This window comes from Pipistrellus hanaki (assembly GCF_964339955.1).
Source record: "Pipistrellus hanaki genome assembly, chromosome: 16".
NCBI lineage: Eukaryota > Metazoa > Chordata > Mammalia > Chiroptera > Vespertilionidae > Pipistrellus > Pipistrellus hanaki.
The window spans coordinates 28,446,162-28,465,594 of NC_140518.1; the positions used below are offsets into that span (position 1 = coordinate 28,446,162).

The following is a 19,433-nucleotide window of genomic DNA, read 5'->3' on the forward strand; positions in this document are numbered from 1 at the left end:
TTAAAAGGACATCATACTGTTTATAACTGTAGGGACTTACTGCTTTTGCCCAATAGTATTTTGTTAATATACATCCATATCACTGGGTGTCACTGAAATGCATTGTTTTAACTGCTGTGTGATATTTCATTGGTTAAGGACACTACTAATTTATTCATCCACTCCCTCTTGGTGGGCATTTGAGTTTTCTCCAGATTTCTGTCATCGTAAAACAGTGCAGCTATGACCATTTTTGTATAAGCAAGACTTCTCTTAGGCATATATACACCTGTGAAATTGCTGGTTTGAGATATTCACTGTTATAAGAGAGTCCCATTCATTTTCCAAAGTAGCTACATAAAAATACCAGCAATGCCTACAAGACCCTGTCAATCCACAGTCCCTCCAACACTTGGAGTTTCCTTTATTTTCTAAACAAATTATTTTGAATTACGATATCTTCCTTGTCTGGATTTGGGTTTTCCTGACCCGTAATGAGGCTAAACATTTTTTCACTGGCCTACCAGCCATAAGGGCGTCCTCTTCTCCAAAACATCTGTTCCCGTTTTTTGCCATTTTTCTTCGGTGTCTGGAGCACTCTGGACAATACGAAGTGTCAGTAGCTGAGCTCACAGTTCGCCTTGAGACATGCCCTCTGCTCGCTCGCTCACTCGCTCGCTCTCTCTCTCTCTTCATATAATTTCAAGTAGTTTGGCACTGCTGGGCTTAATGGCATGCAGTTTCCTTTCCCTGAGTCATTTTGTCCAACGAACAGAATTCCCTGGAACTGTCTTCATTCCTCAGAGATCGTACCAAGGGGAGTAATGGTCTTGATTTGGTCTTGACGTTAAGGCTGAGTACTCATAGCCATGCCTTTAGTCTTGAGCTTTGCCCCTAAAGCTATGCCCTATTTTGAGGATATTTTACAGCCCATAGACGTTGAAAATGAGAGATGATTATTCCCTTCAACACAGTAAATCCCAGAATTTCTAGACTTTCTATATTCACTTCCAGTTTCTATGCTTGCAAAGGAGCCAGTTTTTATCTGTCATCACTTTTTTGTTTCTTATGAAATATAGTTAGTTGGGCCAAGCTGGCACGGCCATGGGTGAACCTGAGAGGGGGTGATGAAGAATTTAGAAAAGACAGACAAGAGAAGAAACCTGGGTGTTAGGTGGAACTCTGCTCTCTCTGAAGGAGAGACAGTGCCCAACCTGCAAGCCGAGTCTTTATTTTATAGCTGAGATTCCACAAAGCAAAGTAAGGGCGTGGTCAAGATGTTTACCACGTTCTCCTGGGTTTCCAATCTACTCAATCACATGCACCTGATCAAGCTTTGTTTACTTGCTGCACCTCCCGCAGTCCATATCATTCAGTCACATGGGACCACACGTTTGGATCATAAGGTCAAGCTTGTAACCATAGCTTTTGGCTATAATTGTGCTGGGGCTTGCAAGTGACTTTGCCATTAAAGGATGGTGCCCTCTCATTAGTCCCAGGCTTAAACCTGTCCAAACGCTGTAGCCACTCTCCACAGTTAGTAACAACTAACTCGCACTAACAATATTCTGTTTCAAAACTACTTCTCCCAAAACCATAAATTCAGTGGTTATATTTTCTGCCTTCTCAATCAAGCATGTCAAACTCAAAGGCTAACACGGGCCAAATAAACAAGGTTTTAGCTTATGTGGGCCTCAAAAAAACAAAAACATTTTCATAGAAACGTAGGTTTATTTCAGTAGTGACATGCTGAATACAAAGGCCTGAAATAAATGAGTAATCATTAACATAAAATAAGAGCCCATTTAAATAAATATTAATATTTTTTCTTGAACATTAACTTACCAGACACTGAATAACTGCACAAATTAATAAGCGTAACGCAAATAAACCTGTTTTTCTTGTTTTCTGAAAGCAAAATATTTCCTGCTGCACACACCAAACAAGTCAGTCCCAAACTAATGACGTGGCAATCAGCTGCTAAAATATTTGCCGCTGGTATTAGTGGAGAGAAATGGTGCACCTGCGGGTAAGGCACATAGGGAAATGAATGCAATATGATTTTAGTGTAGTAATCAGTCACTAGCGAACGTTGTGGTTCGTTATTAATAATTATGTATAACAGCATTTTGTCAAAATTAAGCTATAAAATTTTTATCAAAACGTTTTTTACAGCCGAAATTGGTTTGGCTCAGTGGATAGAGCGTCAGCCTGTGGACTGAAAGGTCCCAGGTTCAATTCTGGTCAAGGGCATGTACCTTGGTTGCAGGCACATCCCCAGTGGGGGGGTGTCCAGGAGGCAGCTGATCCAGTGTTTCTCTCTCATCGATGTTTCTAATTCTTTATTCCTCTCCCTTGCTCTGTAAAAAATCAATAAAATATATATTTTTTTTAAAACAACGTTTTTTACATACCATTATATTGGCTAGGCTGCAAAAATATTCATTGTGGGCCAATTGCAGCCTGTAGGCCGCGAGTTTGACATGCTTGCACTAAAGGCTCCCATTGTTTCCACCGTACCATTGTTCTCACCAGACTTAGTTCATTTTCAGCTGAAGAATCACTTCTTCTGTTTGGCCACCTTGAAGTCAGTCTTCTAATTTTCTAGCATCTGGTTTTGCTTTAACCATATCCAGCTTCTCATTTGTAATCTCTACTTCCTATATGCTGCACTTTTAGACTTGCTCAAGAACATCAAGAATTTTTGTGTACAATATTCTTAGCCTCTCATGTGGACTCTCACATACAGCTCATCCCGGAAACCCGGTGGCCTTCTTCAGCAAGCCCGCCATGACAGCACCGATGAGCCGAGTACCAGTGTTTTTAGTCTAAGTGTGTCCTCTTGCCCTCGTTGCTTCTCCACTTGTTATCAGTAAGCGCTCAGTGGGGCCCCTTAGCAGCTGAGGTACTGAGTGCTTATCAACAACAGCAGAGCTGTTATACTCATGGTTACCATTTATGACAGTGAAAATATACATGTTGAAATCAGTAGTAAAAAGAAGGTACACAGGGCAGCAGCCAGGAGACACCAATTACCCCCTCCCAGTGGAGTCCGATGGACAATTCTCAATTCTCCCAGCAATGATGTGTGACGATGTGCAAGGACTACTGTCAACCAGGGAAAGGCACCCAAGCCTTGGTACCCGGGGCTTTCCGTGGAGGTTGGTCAGGTAGACAGGTGGCTGACCTCAGTCTCCAGCCTCTCCCGAGGTCAAGGTGACAATACCTCCCGGCCCAAGGCCCCCAGGTGAACGCTCTTACCAGGCAGGGTATTCCAAAGGATTAGAGATTACGTTCCCGGTGCCAATCCAATCCAAGGGCCCTTTCTTTCTTTCTCTGGACTCTGCAGAGTTAAGCCTTCACCACACACCCCTTAACTTCGGGAGTGGGATTCTCGAAGGCAGAGAAAGAGGACAGGAAACCAACGTATTTTAACCTTTATGCCTTTACTGGCCTGATGGTCAGCGAGTTTCCGGAATGTAAACCATAGAGCCAGAAGGCAGGGTGCAGGGTCGAGGAGGCGGAGACTGGGCACTCGCCCAGGAGTGTCTCCTGATTAGCCACTGAGTAGAAGGCAAGCTTCCCCCGCTCCAGGTCCAGCCAGATGCCCACCACCCTCGGTTTTTCTGCGCCGAGGACAGTCTCCTTGACCATGTGCCACATGGAGAGCTGGCTGGTCCCCTTCCACTCCACGCACCAGGAGTCCGTGGTCCTCCCCAGGATCTGGTCTCGGCTCATCCCCCAGGAAGCCACGCCGACCGCCCAGTGGCTGCACTGCTGAGTGTCCACTTCCCAGTAGTGCTGCCCAGACGAGAAGGCTTGGGAGCATAAGACCTGGCAGGTCGTAAACCTGTCGTGACTCCAGGCATAAAGCTGTGGGATGTGACATACAGTCACCTTCCTGCGATCCTCCGACACCTCCAGGTTACAGGACAGGGTCCCCGGGTCAAAGGTTGGACTGATAGCCCCTGAAGAAGAAGAAAGAAAAAAAAAAAAGAACATAACCAGCCAGCACGGACTGCCCATGCTCAGAGGTCCTCAAAGAGCAAACAGCAGCTTTGTATCCTTGGTGTGATAAAGTCTTACTCAGACTGGCATTAATGTAGGTGTGTCAGACACTTGCTGCTCTCTGTACTACCGTGTTTCCCCAAAATTAAGACATCCTCCAAAAATAAGACCTAGCGCATGGAAAGATAAGACATCCCCTGAAAATAAAACCTAGCGCAACTTTGGGAGAAAAAAATTAATATAAGACACTGTCTTATTTTCGGGGAAACAGGGTAGTACTTACCCCTGATGCTTGCTAACAATACCCCTTTCCCTGCTTAACCTCTGCTTACCATGAACCTTCTTCCGGGAAGCCCTCCCTGAATCCCACCCAGCCAAAAGGCACCTCTTGCTTTGCCCCGTAGCCGCCGTGTTTTAGCTGTTCTCTAATGTACCATCTTCTACCTGCAGCACATGACATGACCATGGCTGTCCATCTCTCTCTAGTTATACGTAAGTTTCCTTATTTAGGATCATGTACTCGCCGAAACCGGTTTGGCTCAGTGGTAGAGCATCGGTCTGTGCGGACTGAAAGGTCCCAGGTTCGATTCCGTTCAAGGGCATGTACCTGGGTTGCAGGCACATCCCCGGTAGCGGGTGTGCAAGAGGCAGCTGATCGATGATTCTCTCTCATTGATGTTTCTAACTCTCTATCCTTCTCTCTTCCTCTCTGTAAAAAATCAATTAAAAAAAATTTTTTTTAAAGGATCGTGTATTCATGTTGTATATTTTACACTGTGTCCTACTGAGTAAACAGATGTGAACACGTACACAGCATTTCTACTCTAGGCACACATTTAAACACATCCACTCCTCTAACCCTTAGGACAATCCCTGGAAGGAAGGACTGTTATTATCTCCATCTTACAGGTGAGGGACCCGGGGTTCGGGGAGGTTACCTAACTTGTCCAAGATCACAGAGCTAGTGAGCAGGAGCTAGGCGTCAAACCCAAGCAGCCCGGGACCAGGATCCATGCTCTCCATGACTACGCCAGCCTGGGACAGCAGCAGTAACTCATCGGATGGGGGAATGGGTAGTTGGCTGCCTGTGGTGGCCCCCGCATGGATGCCCACAGATTGCCTGGGCTCTGAATGATCATGGGTCTGGTTTAGCCTGGAATTTGGGAGCTTTTCATTCCCTTTGTCTTTGTAATCAGCTCCCCAGGGGAAGGGCTCGTGGGAGGTGGGAGGCCTAGCAGCAAGGAGATGGACGCAGCATCCTCTCCCAGCTCCCCTCTGCAGCCGGCCGAAAGCCAGTTCCAAGCAGACCACATACTTACACTGAACAAACCTGGATGCAAGGAGGCTCTGGTCAGCCCGTGGGCATGCGGAGGAAGGCAGACCTTCCGGGGGTTTAACTAAGGAATCAAGAAAATTGGGAGGGGGAAAAGTCTCGTTTAAAAAGGGCAAGAAGAAGGTATCTAAGCAACATGACCAGAGCGATGGCTTATCTTCCTTGGCAGCAGCAGCAGCACATTTAGCGTCAGGGTTTGGCCAGGCAGTGCAGCCAGCTCAGGTAAGTCCAGCCCCAGGTTCTCACTAGGCCTTTTCCTACCATTTCCTCCCTGAACTCTAAACTCGTTGCTTGCTCCTTGTTCATCTCTATGTTCTAAGAACCAAACCTCCTGTCAGGTAGATAGGAAGTGCTCGATGCATATTTAGCAAGTAAATTAACGAATACAGTTCCAGGCAATAACAGTGCCCTGACATCCAGAATATCCACAAACCCCATTATCAATGCTTTATTTTTATCTTATTTATTAATATTTTTATTGATTTCAGAGAGGAACAGAGAGGGAGAGACAGAAACATCAGTGATGAGAGAGAATCACTGATTGGCTGTCGCCTGCATGCCCTACACTGGGGATCAAGCTTGCAACCTGGACATGTGCCCTGACCGGGAATCAAACCATGACCTCCTGGTTTATAGTCTGATGCTCAACCACTGAGCCACACTGGCCGGGCTCAATGCTTTAAACCACATGTGTCAAACACAAGGCCCGCGGGCCAAATCCAGCCCGCCAGGCCTTGCAATGTGGCCCGCACCGCGCTGTCATCACTGCACTCCGCTGTCAGTTTATGACATTGTCAGTTTATGACTGTTCAGTAAACCATTCGGCCCGCGATTTAGGCTGGATTTTAGATTTTGGCCCCTTCTCTGATTGAGTTCGACACCCCTACTTTAAACTGTTACAAAAACTGGGAAACGTGAGTTGGTGTGAGATTCATTTCAACTCACTGACACTTCCTACCTCCCTCTCGATGAACTAAAGTTTAATTGTTAACTTAAAGCTACTGTGTGCTTCCAATGCCCACAGAGTAGGTAGAGGAAGAGAAAGTAATGTCACAGTGCAGACTATGAAGGCAAAATCTTCCCCCATTTGTATCCCACCCAAGTATATTTTTCCCATTGATTATTAGAGAGAGTGAAGGGAGGGGGAGAGACAGAGAGAGAGAGAAACATTTATTGGTTGCCTCCAGCACATACCCCTACCAGGGCCGGGGATCAAGCCTGCCACCAAGGTATGTGCCCTTGACCAAAATCAAATATGGGGCCCTTCGGTCTGCAGGCTGACACTCTATTCACTGATCCAAGCTGGCTAGGGCCAGCCTTTTTCTTTCTTTAAATGTAGCCAGGACCCTTGGGAATATAAAATAATAATATGGCACTATTCTGTTTAAGTAAAATTGTTCTGCATAAAATGCGATGTCCACGGCAGCATGTGGAGTACTGACAGAGGACCAAAGGGAATCATTGTGAGGAGCCAGTCAAATTGCTTGACAACTGTTAAAGCACTGACTTGAAAAACACTATCTATTGCCTTTAAAACAATCCTGTAACGTCCTGGCTGTTTTGGCTCAGTGGATAGAGCATCAGCTTGTGGACTCAAGGGTCCCAGGTTCAATTCCTGATCAAGGGCACATGCCTGAGTTTTGGGCTTGGTCCCCCGTAAGGAACATGCAGGAAGCAGCCGATCTGATTCTCATCATCGATGTTTCTTTCTCTCTCTCTCTCTCTCTCTCTCTCTCTCTCTCTCTCTCTCTCCCCGCCTCCCTTTCTCCTTTTGAAATAAATTAAAATATATATATATATATATATATATATATATATATATATATATATATATTTTTTTTTTTAATCCTGTGATTACTTCAGGAAATGATGTTTTAGGATATGGAGATATATCAGATCCTTTGCTTTAAAAATGTTCTGGACTGGTCCAAATCAAAAACAACATAATCACAAAGAAATAACTATATCATACTTGCTAAGGCATACTTAAATGTTATAAGTTGAATTTTTAAAGAATACTATAAGATATATACTTAATTCCTCAAAATTTTAAAACAGAATTACCGTATGATCCAGCAATTCCACTTCTGGGCACATAGTCAAAAGAACGAAAGCAGGATCCTGAAGAGATATTTACACACCCTTATTCAGAGCTTTATTATTCACAATAGCCAAGAAGTGGGAGCAACCAGTGTCCATTGTTGGTTAAATGGGTCAATAAAATGTGCTATATTCATATAATCGAATATTATTCAGCCTTAAGAAGGAAGAAAATTCTGACACATGCTACAACACAGATGACTCTTGGAAACATTATACTAAGTGAAATAAGCCAGTCACAAAAAACATTAGCTGTGTGATTCCACTTCTATCTGGTACCTAGTGGAATGTGGGGTGGGGAGTTACTTTTAAACAATATAGAGTTTCATTGTTGCAAAATTAAGAAGATCTGGGGCTTTGTTGAACAACAAAGTCGATGTACTTAACACTACTGAATTGTATGCTTGAAAGCGGTGAAGATGGTGGATTTATGGAAATGAACCTGCCACCTCAGCCTGTGCCCTGACCGGGAACCGAACCAGCAAAACCTGGTCCAGTTTGATGTACAAGCCTTAGAAAATGAGTTCCTTCTCATCAAGGCCTGTGTTACATTACAACTCCAGTCACTTCCAAAAACACAGCCAGTCACAAAATGCCTCAGCCCGTTCTCTCCTCACATACACTGCAGTGACGATGCAGCGGGGCCCTGGGGTCATATCCCCAGACAACAAAGCCCTGGAGCACTCTGTGCTTCCTCCCAATTTCCGTAGTTAATCCTCCTCCCCAAGGAGAATCAACTCACCCTGCCTCTGTTCTTCACGCAGCTCTTTCCCCGGGAAGCTTTCTTGCAATGTGAAGCTTTCTTGCAATTTCCCCCGGATGTCTTCGAGGTCATGCAGAATGTCTCTCATTTTTTCCTCAGCTCTGTTGGAAGTCGCTAGCTTTGGAGACGTCAAGGAATGGTCCACCCCACCAGAAAAAGTCTGTTGAGAAGCATGAATAAAAAAAGAAAAGAAAGTTTCCCAGGAATGCATCAAATAGTATACTCCAGTTTTGCAACCCGTCTATAATTTTCCACTTACCTCCTAAGGAGTTTGTTTTTTGTTTTTTTTAATATAATGAGGCCCTCAAAATACACACCTTGAAAATAATCTGGAGTAATACATAAAACAGCAAAAAATATTAAAGAGTGGTGGGGTGATGGATGATTCTCACTTATTTTCTTTAAACTGCTATGTGTTTTCTAGTCTTTTTGTACAATAAATATCAATTTCTTAAGTAATACTAAAACAAGTCAAAAGTTGTTAGGCCCATATGATTTACAAAATAAATAATGCAGACAGTCACTGAGATACGCCCCACAGGCTAGAGTAATCTCCCCCAGACTGCTATCATATCATATATCTTCTCACCCAGGCCCAGCTCTCTGGGGCCTTCAACCCATGCTCATGGATTTTCTTTAACTTCAGGTCCTATGAGTCCCCAACACAGACTCCCACCCGCTACTTCCCACCTACAGCACCAGACTTTCCTTCCCCGCCTTGCATAAGCCATCGCCCACTTTTCTCACCAATCATAACAGTAGCAGGCACCACTTACTGAGTGCCTTCCACTTGCTCACCTCTAATTTGCATAACAACCTTCCAAGGTAGGTTTATTATCCCCACTTTGCAAAAGAAGGAGCTAATGTTCAGGAAGGTTAGCTAAAATTTGCCATAGTTCATTGTCTTGCCCTACATTTTCTCATTGCTAAAGCACTTTTTTTTTTTTTACACGATCCCTTTTAATCCCATCCAAATAATAAGGTTGCCGGCCTCATTATTCCTATTTTACAGATAGAAACCTGAGATTCAGGAAGATGAAATAACTAGCCCAAGTCATAATACTAATGTTACATCCCTAAAGTCCCACATAGTCACTCATTCAGTGGGAAGTGTCTAGCAGTGGGAAGTGCCAGGCCTGGGGATACAGGGTGAACAAAAGAAAAGCCTTCAAGGTCCCCACCCTCATGACGCTTAGTGTCCAGTGCCAGAGAAGAGGGAGGACAGACATGAATAAATTGTGGCTGTGCTAACGGATGCACATGCAAGTTATATGGGATCATGAGAGAGAGCCTCTAATGGGGGAAGGGGAGACCTGTTCAAGGAAAGCAGTGAAGGGTTTTCCAAGAAAGTGATCATCTCCTTGGGGTTTGAAGGATAAGCAGGCATTCCCTAGGTGACAGGGCTAAAGAATGCACCTGTGGTGGGGAAAAGTATGACAACACCCTAGTACAGTGGTCGGCAAACTCATTAGTCAACAGAGCCCAATATCAACAGTACAATGATTGAATTTTCTTTTGAGAGCCAAATTTTTTAAACTTCAACTTCTTCTAACACCACTTCTTCAAAATAGACTCGCCCAGACCATGGTATTTTGTGGAAGAGCCACACTCAAGTGGCCAAAGAGCCACATGTGGCTGGCGGAGCCGCAGTTTGCCAACCACAGCCCTAGAGGGAGAGATGTGGGCCAGCGGCTGGGACCTGATGCGCCAGGAAGAGCGGGGTGAAATGAGATGGGAGAGGCAGGCAGGGCCAGAATCCTACAGGCTCTTGTTGGTTCTGTGAGGATGAATCCTGCACAGCAGACGCCATTGGAGTGTTTTAAGCGTTTGTTGGAGTTACTCGATCAGATTTGCATTTGAGAGGTCACTCTGATGACCCCGAGGACAGCAGACTAGAGCAGGTAGAATGGAGCAATTAGGAGGCTACTGTAGCAATCCAGGCAAGATGTGATTATCAGCTTGGATTAATTAGAGAATTCTCAAGGAAGCTCTGGAGTAGTAAATAGAGCCGGCCAGCATGGCTCAGTGGTTGAACATTGACCAGGAGATCACAGTTCAATTCCCAATGAGGGCACATGCCCAGGTTGTGGGCTCCATCTCCAGTGTAGGGTGTGCAGGAGGCAGCCAATCAATGATTCCCCCTCATCATTGATGTTTCTGTCTCTCCCTCTCCTTTCCTCTCTGAAATACATAAAAATATATTTGAAAAACTAAAAAAGAAAAGAGTAGTAAACAGATTCGAGAGATGTTCTGGCAGGTGAGGAAGGAGGTGACATGATTCTCAGGTGTCTGGCTTGTGCCCTTGGAAGAATAACAGTGCCAGTCAGCTGGGGAGTCCCCTCTGAAAAACAGTGTGGGGCATGTTAAGAGGAGACAATGAGAAAAAGATACCAGCCTAGAGCTCAGACAAGTGGCCGGGCCGGAGCTATGTTTATGCTCATTAAAGCCATGGATGTGGGGAAGAGAAAGGGACCCACAGATGAGCCCTGCGGAATCTCAACATTTCATTGCTAAGCCGAGGAGAGTGAGCCTGAAAAACAGGCTTGAAAGGAGCAGCCAGAGAGAAACGGGAAGGCTCGTGGGCAGAAGCTGAGGGAAAGGAAAGCTTCAAGGACCAAGGTGTGGTCACCTGTGCCAAAGGCTACTGAATGGCGTGGCTCAGTGCGTGAGCATCGACCTAGGTACCTGGAGATCACAGTTCGATTCCCAGTCAAGGTACATGCTGGTATTGCAGGAGCAATCCTCAGGGTGGGACATGCAGGAGGCAGCCAATCAATGATTCTCTCTCATCACTGATGTTTCTATCTCTCTCTCTCTCTCTCCCTTTCTCTCTGAAATCAATAAAAATATAGTTATTTAGCCCTAACCGGTTTGGCTCAGTGGATAGAGCGTCGGCCTGCAGACTCAAGGGTCTCAGGTTCAATTCCAGTCAAGGGCCATGTACCTTGGTTGTGGGCACATCCCCGGTGGGGAGTGTGCAAGAGGCAGCTGATCAATGTTTCTAACTCTCTATCCCTCTCCTTTCCTCTGTAAGAAAAATCAATTATATATATAGTTGTTGTTGTTTTAAAGATGAGGATTAAATGTCTGCAAGATTTACATAGAGGCCACTGGTGATCTTACAGCTGGTTAGGTGGAGTGAAAGGATGGAACCTGGGCCTCTTGAAGCTTCCCTATCACACCTCCAGGCCTCCCTGTTTGGCAGAAACTTCCTGCATCCTTCAACTGAAAATACGTTCACGCTGCCCCAGTTGGGAGCTGCCCCTCCCTCCTGCCACACCCTTTCCTCGCCGCACGGAGCCTACCTACCATGCCCAGGACGTTCAGCTGGTTCTGCGGCCCAGATTCTGGGGGGTGCCTCTGCTTCTGAAGGCTCCTGACGATGTCTACAAGCCGCTCCACCAGCTCTGCCAGCTCCCGACCAGCCTCTGGGATGCTCTTCGGTGCCGCCGCCTTTAAAAGAGCAAAGCAGAACAACAAAAAGACATAAAATACATACCTACCAGCAAGTGAATCTAAAAATCAAGTGAATAAAAAATCTGAAGAACAAAAATGGACTGGTGAATACAATAGAATCGGGGACATAGACAGGGATTGGACTAACAATTCTCAGGGGAGAGAGGGTCTGAGAGGTGCGGGAAGAGATTGGACAAAAATCTTACACCTGTGGATGCAGACAGTGACTGGGGTAAGGGCATGGGGAGGAGAGCTGTTGGGGGAGGGGCGAGAGGTACACCTGTAATAATCTGAACAATAAAGACTTATTATAAAAAATAAATAAAAAAATAAAAAGAGAGAGAGAGAGCAAACAGAACCCAAAGCTGGACCCAGGAATCAGCTCTAAATAGTGTGAAGCCTGGACAAAGAGACAGGCAAGGAAGTGGCGAAAACATTCAGAGGACGAGAAGGGAGCCTCCCGCACCTTTTGCTGTCCTTTCCCTTACAGATCGTCCCGTGGCCATTATAGGAGAGCGGAGTCCATCCGTGGGAGGGAGGGGAAGGGGGCACGGGAGTAAAGTGTGAAGGGAGGCCCAGGGGTCATTGTGAGCCAGGAAAGTCAGAGAAGACATGGGTGTGAGCCTGGCAGGGTCGGTGGCAGCTGATAAAGTGAGCAGCGCAGGGGAAGGCAAGTGGCTCGGGCTTAAGCTGCTCTCTTGCCTCTGATTCATCCTATGTCCCGTCCAGAAATGAAAGTGACACCCCTCCTTCTCTTCCACGGGGGAAAAAGACCTACCTAGCTGTTCAAGACTCCCCTTGGAGTCTTGAGTGATGTACAGATGAAAGCTTTTTTGTTTGTTGATTGGCATCTTTAACATTACAAAAAACATTCAGCCCAGCCAGTGTGGCTCAGTGGTTGAGTGTTGACCTATGAACCGGGAGGTCACGGTTTGATTTCTCGCTCAGTCCCCAGTGTGGGGCGTGACGGAGGCAGCTGATCAATGACTCTCTCATCACCGATGTTTCTATTTCCCTCTCCCTCTCCCTTCCTCTCTGAAAGCAATAAAAATATATATTTTTAAAAACATTCAGAAGAGAGTGCTAAACAACGCCACTTAAAGAGCTTAACGTGCTCAGCTGCCTGGCTGGGCGTGGGAGTAAGCTTTGCAGCCAACATATTTTGGCAACAACCGCAGGACCTGAGGCCAGTCACCAGACCACAATGGAGAACTCCGCATCGCCTCCAATGGAGTCACAGAAACAAGGCATTCATCACTCAACTGTCCATCAGCCAGAATTTTTTATAACTTTGTTTTGACATTTGTCATATTTTAAATTTTTCGGGAGCCTCAAAAGCTGGGATTGACCCAGGGCCTTTTTCATCTCTTAAATAGCCCTCAGGTCCCTCAAAATAGCATGTGTTTTGGCCGTTATAAGCAGGCTACTTTAGAGAGGGAGGTGACTGGCCCTGCTAACACTGTTTGCTCTTAAAGATCCAAGCCCCATTCCCAAATATTCAAGCAGCAGGAACTCTGTAGGGGAGACCTTATCCAGGCACCTGAGCAAATTAAAGACTTTAAAAAAAAATAAGTGCATTGCTTTTTCTATCCATAAGAGAAATACACACTTATTGTGGCCGATTTTAAAAACGCACAGAATGAAAAAGAAGAAATGTTTTCAATCATCTATTATCCTACCATCCAAAGACAATCATTTTAATTTAAAAGCCAATGGAATGGATATTCAATCACTATAAACTATATTAACAATGAGTTTTAAGAAGCTGTGGGATAATGCTGTATTTATCATCTAAAAATAGAGAACAGGCTTTATTCATAAATGGGAAAAAATGGAAACAACCTATATGTCCATCAAAAGGTGAATGGGCCCTAACTGGTTTGGCTCAGTAGATAGAGCGTCAGCCTGCGGACTCAGGGGTCCCAGGTTTGATTCTGGTCAAGGGTATGTACCTTGGTTGTGGGCACATACCCAGTGGGGAGTGTGCAGAAGGCAGCTGATTAATGTTTCTCTCTCATCGATGTTTCTGGCTCTCTAACCCTCTCCCTTCCTCTCTGTAAAAAAAAAAAAATATATATATATATATATATATATATATATATATATATATATATATATGGCAAGAAAGTGGCAAAAATGTACCATATTTCATTGTGGTACATCCATGCAATGAAATATTATTGAGCAATAAAAAAAAAATGAGCTATCAAGCCACAAACCTTAATTTTGCTTTGTGAAAAAAGCCAGATACTGTATGATACTGAAAAGGCTAGATACTGTATGATTCCAACTATCTGACATTCTGGAAAAGGCAAAGAGATGGTAAGAAGGTCAGCAGCTGCCCGAGATTGGCTTGGGGGTAAAACAGAAGGAGCACAGGGGGTGTTTCGAGCAGTAGCACTGCATGGTAACCATAACTGTAGATTCATGACCTCAGACATTTATCAAAAGCCAATGAACTGTACAACCCCAATGCAAACTGTGGATTTTAGTAATTAACAAAGTATCAATATTGGTTCATCAATTGTGACAAATGTACCACATTAATGCAAATTGTTAATAATTGCAGAAACTGTGAGGAGAACTTCCTGTACTATCTGCTCAATTTTCTGTAAATCTGGAATTGCTCTAAAAAATAATGTCTATTAATTCATTAAAAAAAAGACATAACCTGGGTCATACAACAAGACCTCAGCTCTGTTTAAAAGCACCTCAGAGAAAAACAAAAGGGTGGCCTGGGCAGCTCCAGGCTGTCAGAACTCCGGAAAACACTGTTTCTAAGAAGAGCAACCGGGCTTAGCTCAGAGGTTGAGCATTGACCTATGAACCCAGGAAGTCCTGGTCTGATTTCTGGGTTGCTGGCTCTGTCCCCACTGGGGGACATGCAGGAGGCAGCCAATCCATGATTCTCTCCCATCATTGATGTTTCTATCTCTCTCTTCTTCTCTGAAATCAATTTTTAAAAAATTTAAAGAGCAGCCTGGCAGTAGGAAAGCATTGTGGTGTTTTTACTAGTTCTTGTCCTTGCCCCTCTCCCCGCTGGCTTGGTAACAATATTCAAGATTCCTAGCCCGGGGCCCTGGTCCTGTTCTGGAAAAGCAGCACATGCCTTATTCACAAACTGTCATGTATGTCTGTTCTAACCGGGCTTCCGGCTGCCCCAAGGAACGGCATAGGGCACTCATCTTTGTTTCACCTGACTCGGAGCTCAGGCCAAAAAGGCAGTGGGCATGGCTCACAGATGCTGCAAGCTGAACTACAACTTGCAAACGTCTGAGGCAAAAGATTAGGGTTGAAACACCTAAGTGCCAGAAGCAAACGCTGGGGGAACTGGACCCCTCCTACTTTGAAAATAGACACTTACACACCAGCATTCACTACAACATCGCTTACAATAGCCAAAAGGTGGAAACATCCAGATGCTCAGAGATGTATGAATGGATTTTTTTAAATGTGGCATATGCATACAAGAGAAGAATAAGAGGTATGAAGTCTGGGCCCATGGTACAACATGAACGAACCTTGAAAACATGATTGTAAGTGAAGGAAGCTAGACACACAGACACAGATACTACAGAATTCCACTTATGTGAACTATCTAGAGTAGGCAAAATCACGGAGACAGTAAGCAGGGTAGAGGGTACCAGAGGCTGGGGCGCGGAGCGAATGAGAAGTTAATGCTTGGTGGGCAGAGCTTCTGCTTGTGGTGATGCAAAAGTTCTGGAAATAGAAGTGGTGATGGCTGCACAAACATTGCACAAGTTAACTAAGTTATACGCTTAAAAAGGGTTAACCTGGCAAGTTCTGCACAGACAAAAGCATTTTCAGAGAGACAGAATGTGGGAAGACTGGAAAGAAAGGGAACTCTAGGCCAAGAAGTATAGCAGCAGCAAGATTGAAAGGGTTTCAGATTGGAATTTGTTTTTTTCCCCTGCTTCTTCCCATTTTCCTAAAACTTTCCAAAGAGCGGGTTCTTCTTTTCTGTGGAGAAAAGCAAAGTGAAAGTAGAAAGGAGGAGGGAGGAAGCGCCCCGGAGAGGGGACCAGTGGGAAGCCAGGGTCCCGCCACCTTACCCGGGTTTGTGCGGTGGCGGCGGGGCGCGGGGGCCCGGGGGCCGGCCGGGGGGCGGGGGGCGCGGGCCCGGCCGGGGGCGCCTGCAGCTGGCCGGCCGCGCGGCTGTACTTGTCGGCCAGGTCCTGCAGGAGCGTGTTCTTCCGCAGCCGCAGCGGCTCCGCCCCGCCTTCGCGGCAGGTGGGGCAGGACCAGCGGCGGCGCCCGCCCCACAGGCCCTGCAGGCAGCCCCGGCAGAAGCTGTGGCCGCAGGGCAGCGTGACGGGCCAGGCCAGCAGCCCCTGGCAGATGATGCAGCCCAGGTCGTCCTCCGCCAGCCACACGGGCACCGCCAGGCCGTCGTCCAGGCTCGCCATGGTCCCCGGCCACTGCCCGGAAGCTGGGCCACTCTGGGGACGCCCGACGTCTCCTCCGGCTCCTCCCTCGCCCCTCCCCTCGCCGGTTCCTCCTCTCCCCTCCTCCTCTCTGCTTCCTCCCCTCCCGGTGGCGGTCCGCGCCTCGGTCCGGTCCCCCCTCCCGCGGACAGCTGGCTGGGAGCGCGCACCGCTCAGCCTGGCGCCCTGTGTGCAGGGCCGGCTCTCCCCGCAGCTCCTGCGCCAGGAAACCAGCTCGCCCCAAACCGTTAGGAGCCCGCTGATGCCCACCAAAGATTCCCTCCAGCTTGATGTCTTCCCGGTAAAAATGCAACCCCGACTGTTTTGGGGGAAAGAGGATTCGATTCCAGACGCTGAAAAGAATGTGTCCACTAGGGGTCACCCAGCCCCTTAGCAAGCAGTAAGGAATTGGCAGCGCACAAGGTTAGGAAAAACAGTAATATGTTAGTATCTATTAAGTGACATGCTTTAAAAATCCCAGTGTAGAATATTATGCTAAGCGATATGAGCCAGTCCGAGAAAGACAAGTGTCGCATGATCTCACTCATATGTGGAATCTAACGAACAAGGTAAATTGATGAACAAAAAATAGATCTAGAGACATGGAAGCAGGGAACAGATTGTAGAATCTCAGGGGGAAGGCGGGGGGTGGGAAGAGATCAACCAAAGGACTTGTATGCGTATATGCATAACCAACCCCTGGACACAGATAATCGGGTGCTGAAGGCCTGGGGCTGGGACGAGGGCGGGGAGGGTGGGCGAGCTGGTGGGGGGGGGGGTCTGTTGGGGGGAAAGGGGACATATGTAACCCTTTCAACAATAAAGATTTAATTTAAGAAAAATACCAGTGTTTCGGCTCCCCACCGAGAGTCTGATTTCATTGTCTGGGATGGAGCCCCAGCACTGGTATTTTTAACACACACACACACACACACACACACACACACACACACACACACACACGCTAAGTCAAACGTACAAAGCTGAGCGGCTAGACTTTAAAAACCGCTAGTACAAGGCAGGATTGTGCCGCTGTCTCCTTACTGCCCTCTGCTGGTGGAAAGCACATTACCCAACAGGCATCCTGGCGAAAGCACTAGTGACTAGTCAGTCTGTTTTCTTGCAGCTTGCTTATCTGGTTCCAGGCGGGGGCTTGCTTTCTTCCTCCTCTCTTACGCCAGTCCTAAGCGCATCACAACCAGAAAACGCTGGAGCTGAAGAGCATTAAATCCTCTCCAAAGGCCCAGAGGCAAAGGAACTGCCAGGCCTGAGTGGCAGAGACTTTCCCCACCTCCTCTGATCTGTTGAAATGAACTAATACTGTCTTATATTTTACCCCCGTCTTACATGGTCTCAAAGTAGGTACCAGATAATACAAATGTGTGGCTATTTCCTGTTAGTTGTGAGGGGTTTGTTTTGGGGGGTGGGAGGGGTGAAAGAATTCATACTGAGTGTTGAGAGAGAAGCAGAGAGAAAGTTTATTTTACTTTCCCCAAGGGAAAGAGCCAGTGCATTGCTATTCAATACAAGGCAAGAAACAAAAAGTGGCTCCGCCTTTTAAAGCCTTGGCTACAGTTGCTAGGTAATAAGGAAAGAGGATTTGGGGGCTGAAATTGAGTAGATATGGGGGTGGGGGGGGGGGTGGTTGTCTCTGAGAAGTTTGCTTTTTTTTAGGAGATTATCTAGGCAGCTGTTCTAAAGAGGGGTGTTATCAATATTTTTCCCAAGCCTGTAAAAACATGTGTAAAAGTTATGAAGAGTTCAGAAGAGGCTTGTTTGAAGAGGGTGGGGTAGGGGGAACTTTCTACTAACAAGAGAATTCTTGATGCAAATTATCCCTTAGTTGTAAAAACAGCAGGGAGGAAGAGTATGCAAAAATGTAGCCTTGATAGTGACTTGTCTTGAACAGAGGGGCTGTTCTGAGTCAGAGGAGCTAACAATCTTGGGATTTAAGAAGTAGGTGCTTCTCACAAGCTGTAGAAGGCTACAGCAAAGAAAAAAGGCAGGCCTGTTTTTCTGTCCTTGCATTTCCAATACTTGAAATTGCCAGTAGTAGTCAATAAAACGTATCTTTTAGTGCTGTTCATCAAAGCTTCCAACTCTTTCCCTTTCTAGGCACCTGGTAGGATTGCACTTCCACGGCCCTCTTGAAACACACAAAAATACTACTTAACTTCCCATCAGCTTAAAAAGCTAGTATCATTGTATCTCTTTCTGCCAGCTGCCCTGCTATGGAGATGAAGCCGGTGTGTGGTGGCCTGTGTGGTGGCCTGAGCCTCTAAGTGGCTAAGAAGAGCAGACACCCTGCCAATCCACTGTAGGGCATGTAGTAAAGAAAAGAAATAAACTTGGGATATGTTAACTGAGGTTTAGGGGGTGCTTGTTGCTGCAGCAGAACCTAGCCTACCCTGACAGATGAATAGTGGACCTTTGAACAACCATAAACTCTGTCCTCTATTTTTCCATCAGTGAGACTGCAGGTTTCCATCAGCGTTTCAGTGACCCTCTGAGGCACTCACAGGGGCCTGCCCTGAAGTGAACATCTAAAGAAGTGGCCACTAGAAAGCAAGGGTGAGTTTTTCATTGTTTAGATTCTAAACAATGAAAAACTCACCCTTGCTTTCTAGTGGCCACTTCTCTCGGTCTCGTCCTGCTTCAGGTGGTTTTCCAGGGCCCTCGGATAATTGTTTTGTCATAGCCTGTACAGTTTCTAATTGTCACCTGCGGAATGGTTGTTCTGAATTAGCTACACCACCACTGGGCAACAGACCCTCCTCCGGTCTAACCTGTTCTCACTCCTCGCCTTCCCCACGACCGGTGCTCCAGCCGTATTTGACCATTTGAAGATTCCAGAACAGGCCATGTTCTCTCTTAATCTCTGGGCCTTTGTACACACACTTCTTTTTCCTCCTCCCCCCACCCTCACCCAAGTATCTTCTCTTCATTCTTTAGGACTCAGCATAAATATAACTCTTTATTAGGCAGAACTGGCTCAAATAAAAGAAACTTCCTTGTTCTAACAAGTCAAAAGGGAGAAGAGGATTTCATGTAAGCATACAGAGGAATCCTCGGGGAATCCAATGACCGAGATCCAGCCAGGCCCTAGAAACCAACTAAAACCAGGCACTCCATTTCACTGGGACTGATCTCCATCCCTGGGTCTGTTCTCTGCCCTTCTGAGGGGCTTCTAAGAATCCACATTTCTCTCAAGTAGCTTGTTACTGTCTGTTTCTCTTTCCTCCCTCCTAGACCATAGGTTCCTTGAAAGCAGAACTGTGCCTTTATTTTTCCATCCTCAATACAACCAACAGAGCTTACAGGAGCCCGGGGGGGGGGGGGGGGCAGTAAC

The 19,433-nt window shown here is 46.2% G+C and overlaps 1 protein-coding gene across 2 annotated transcripts; it reads right to left on the reverse strand.

Moving 5' to 3' along the window:
• Window positions 1-16,130, reverse strand: RNF135 (ring finger protein 135). Of its 2 annotated transcripts, XM_084862765.1 has the most exons (5): window positions 15,713-16,128; window positions 11,493-11,636; window positions 8,163-8,343; window positions 5,307-5,384; window positions 1-3,947 (listed from the first exon to the last, which is right to left on the reverse strand). In XM_084862765.1, exons 1-5 carry the CDS (start codon window positions 16,064-16,066, stop codon window positions 3,418-3,420), a joined length of 1,287 nt encoding a protein of 428 aa, XP_084718891.1. In that variant the 5' UTR covers window positions 16,067-16,128; the 3' UTR covers window positions 1-3,417. The 2 variants fall into 2 exon arrangements, with proteins under 2 accessions (XP_084718891.1, XP_084718892.1); XM_084862766.1 differs by lacking the exon at window positions 5,307-5,384 and having other exon boundaries at window positions 15,713-16,130.
• Between the last annotated feature and the right edge of the window lie 3,303 nt (window positions 16,131-19,433).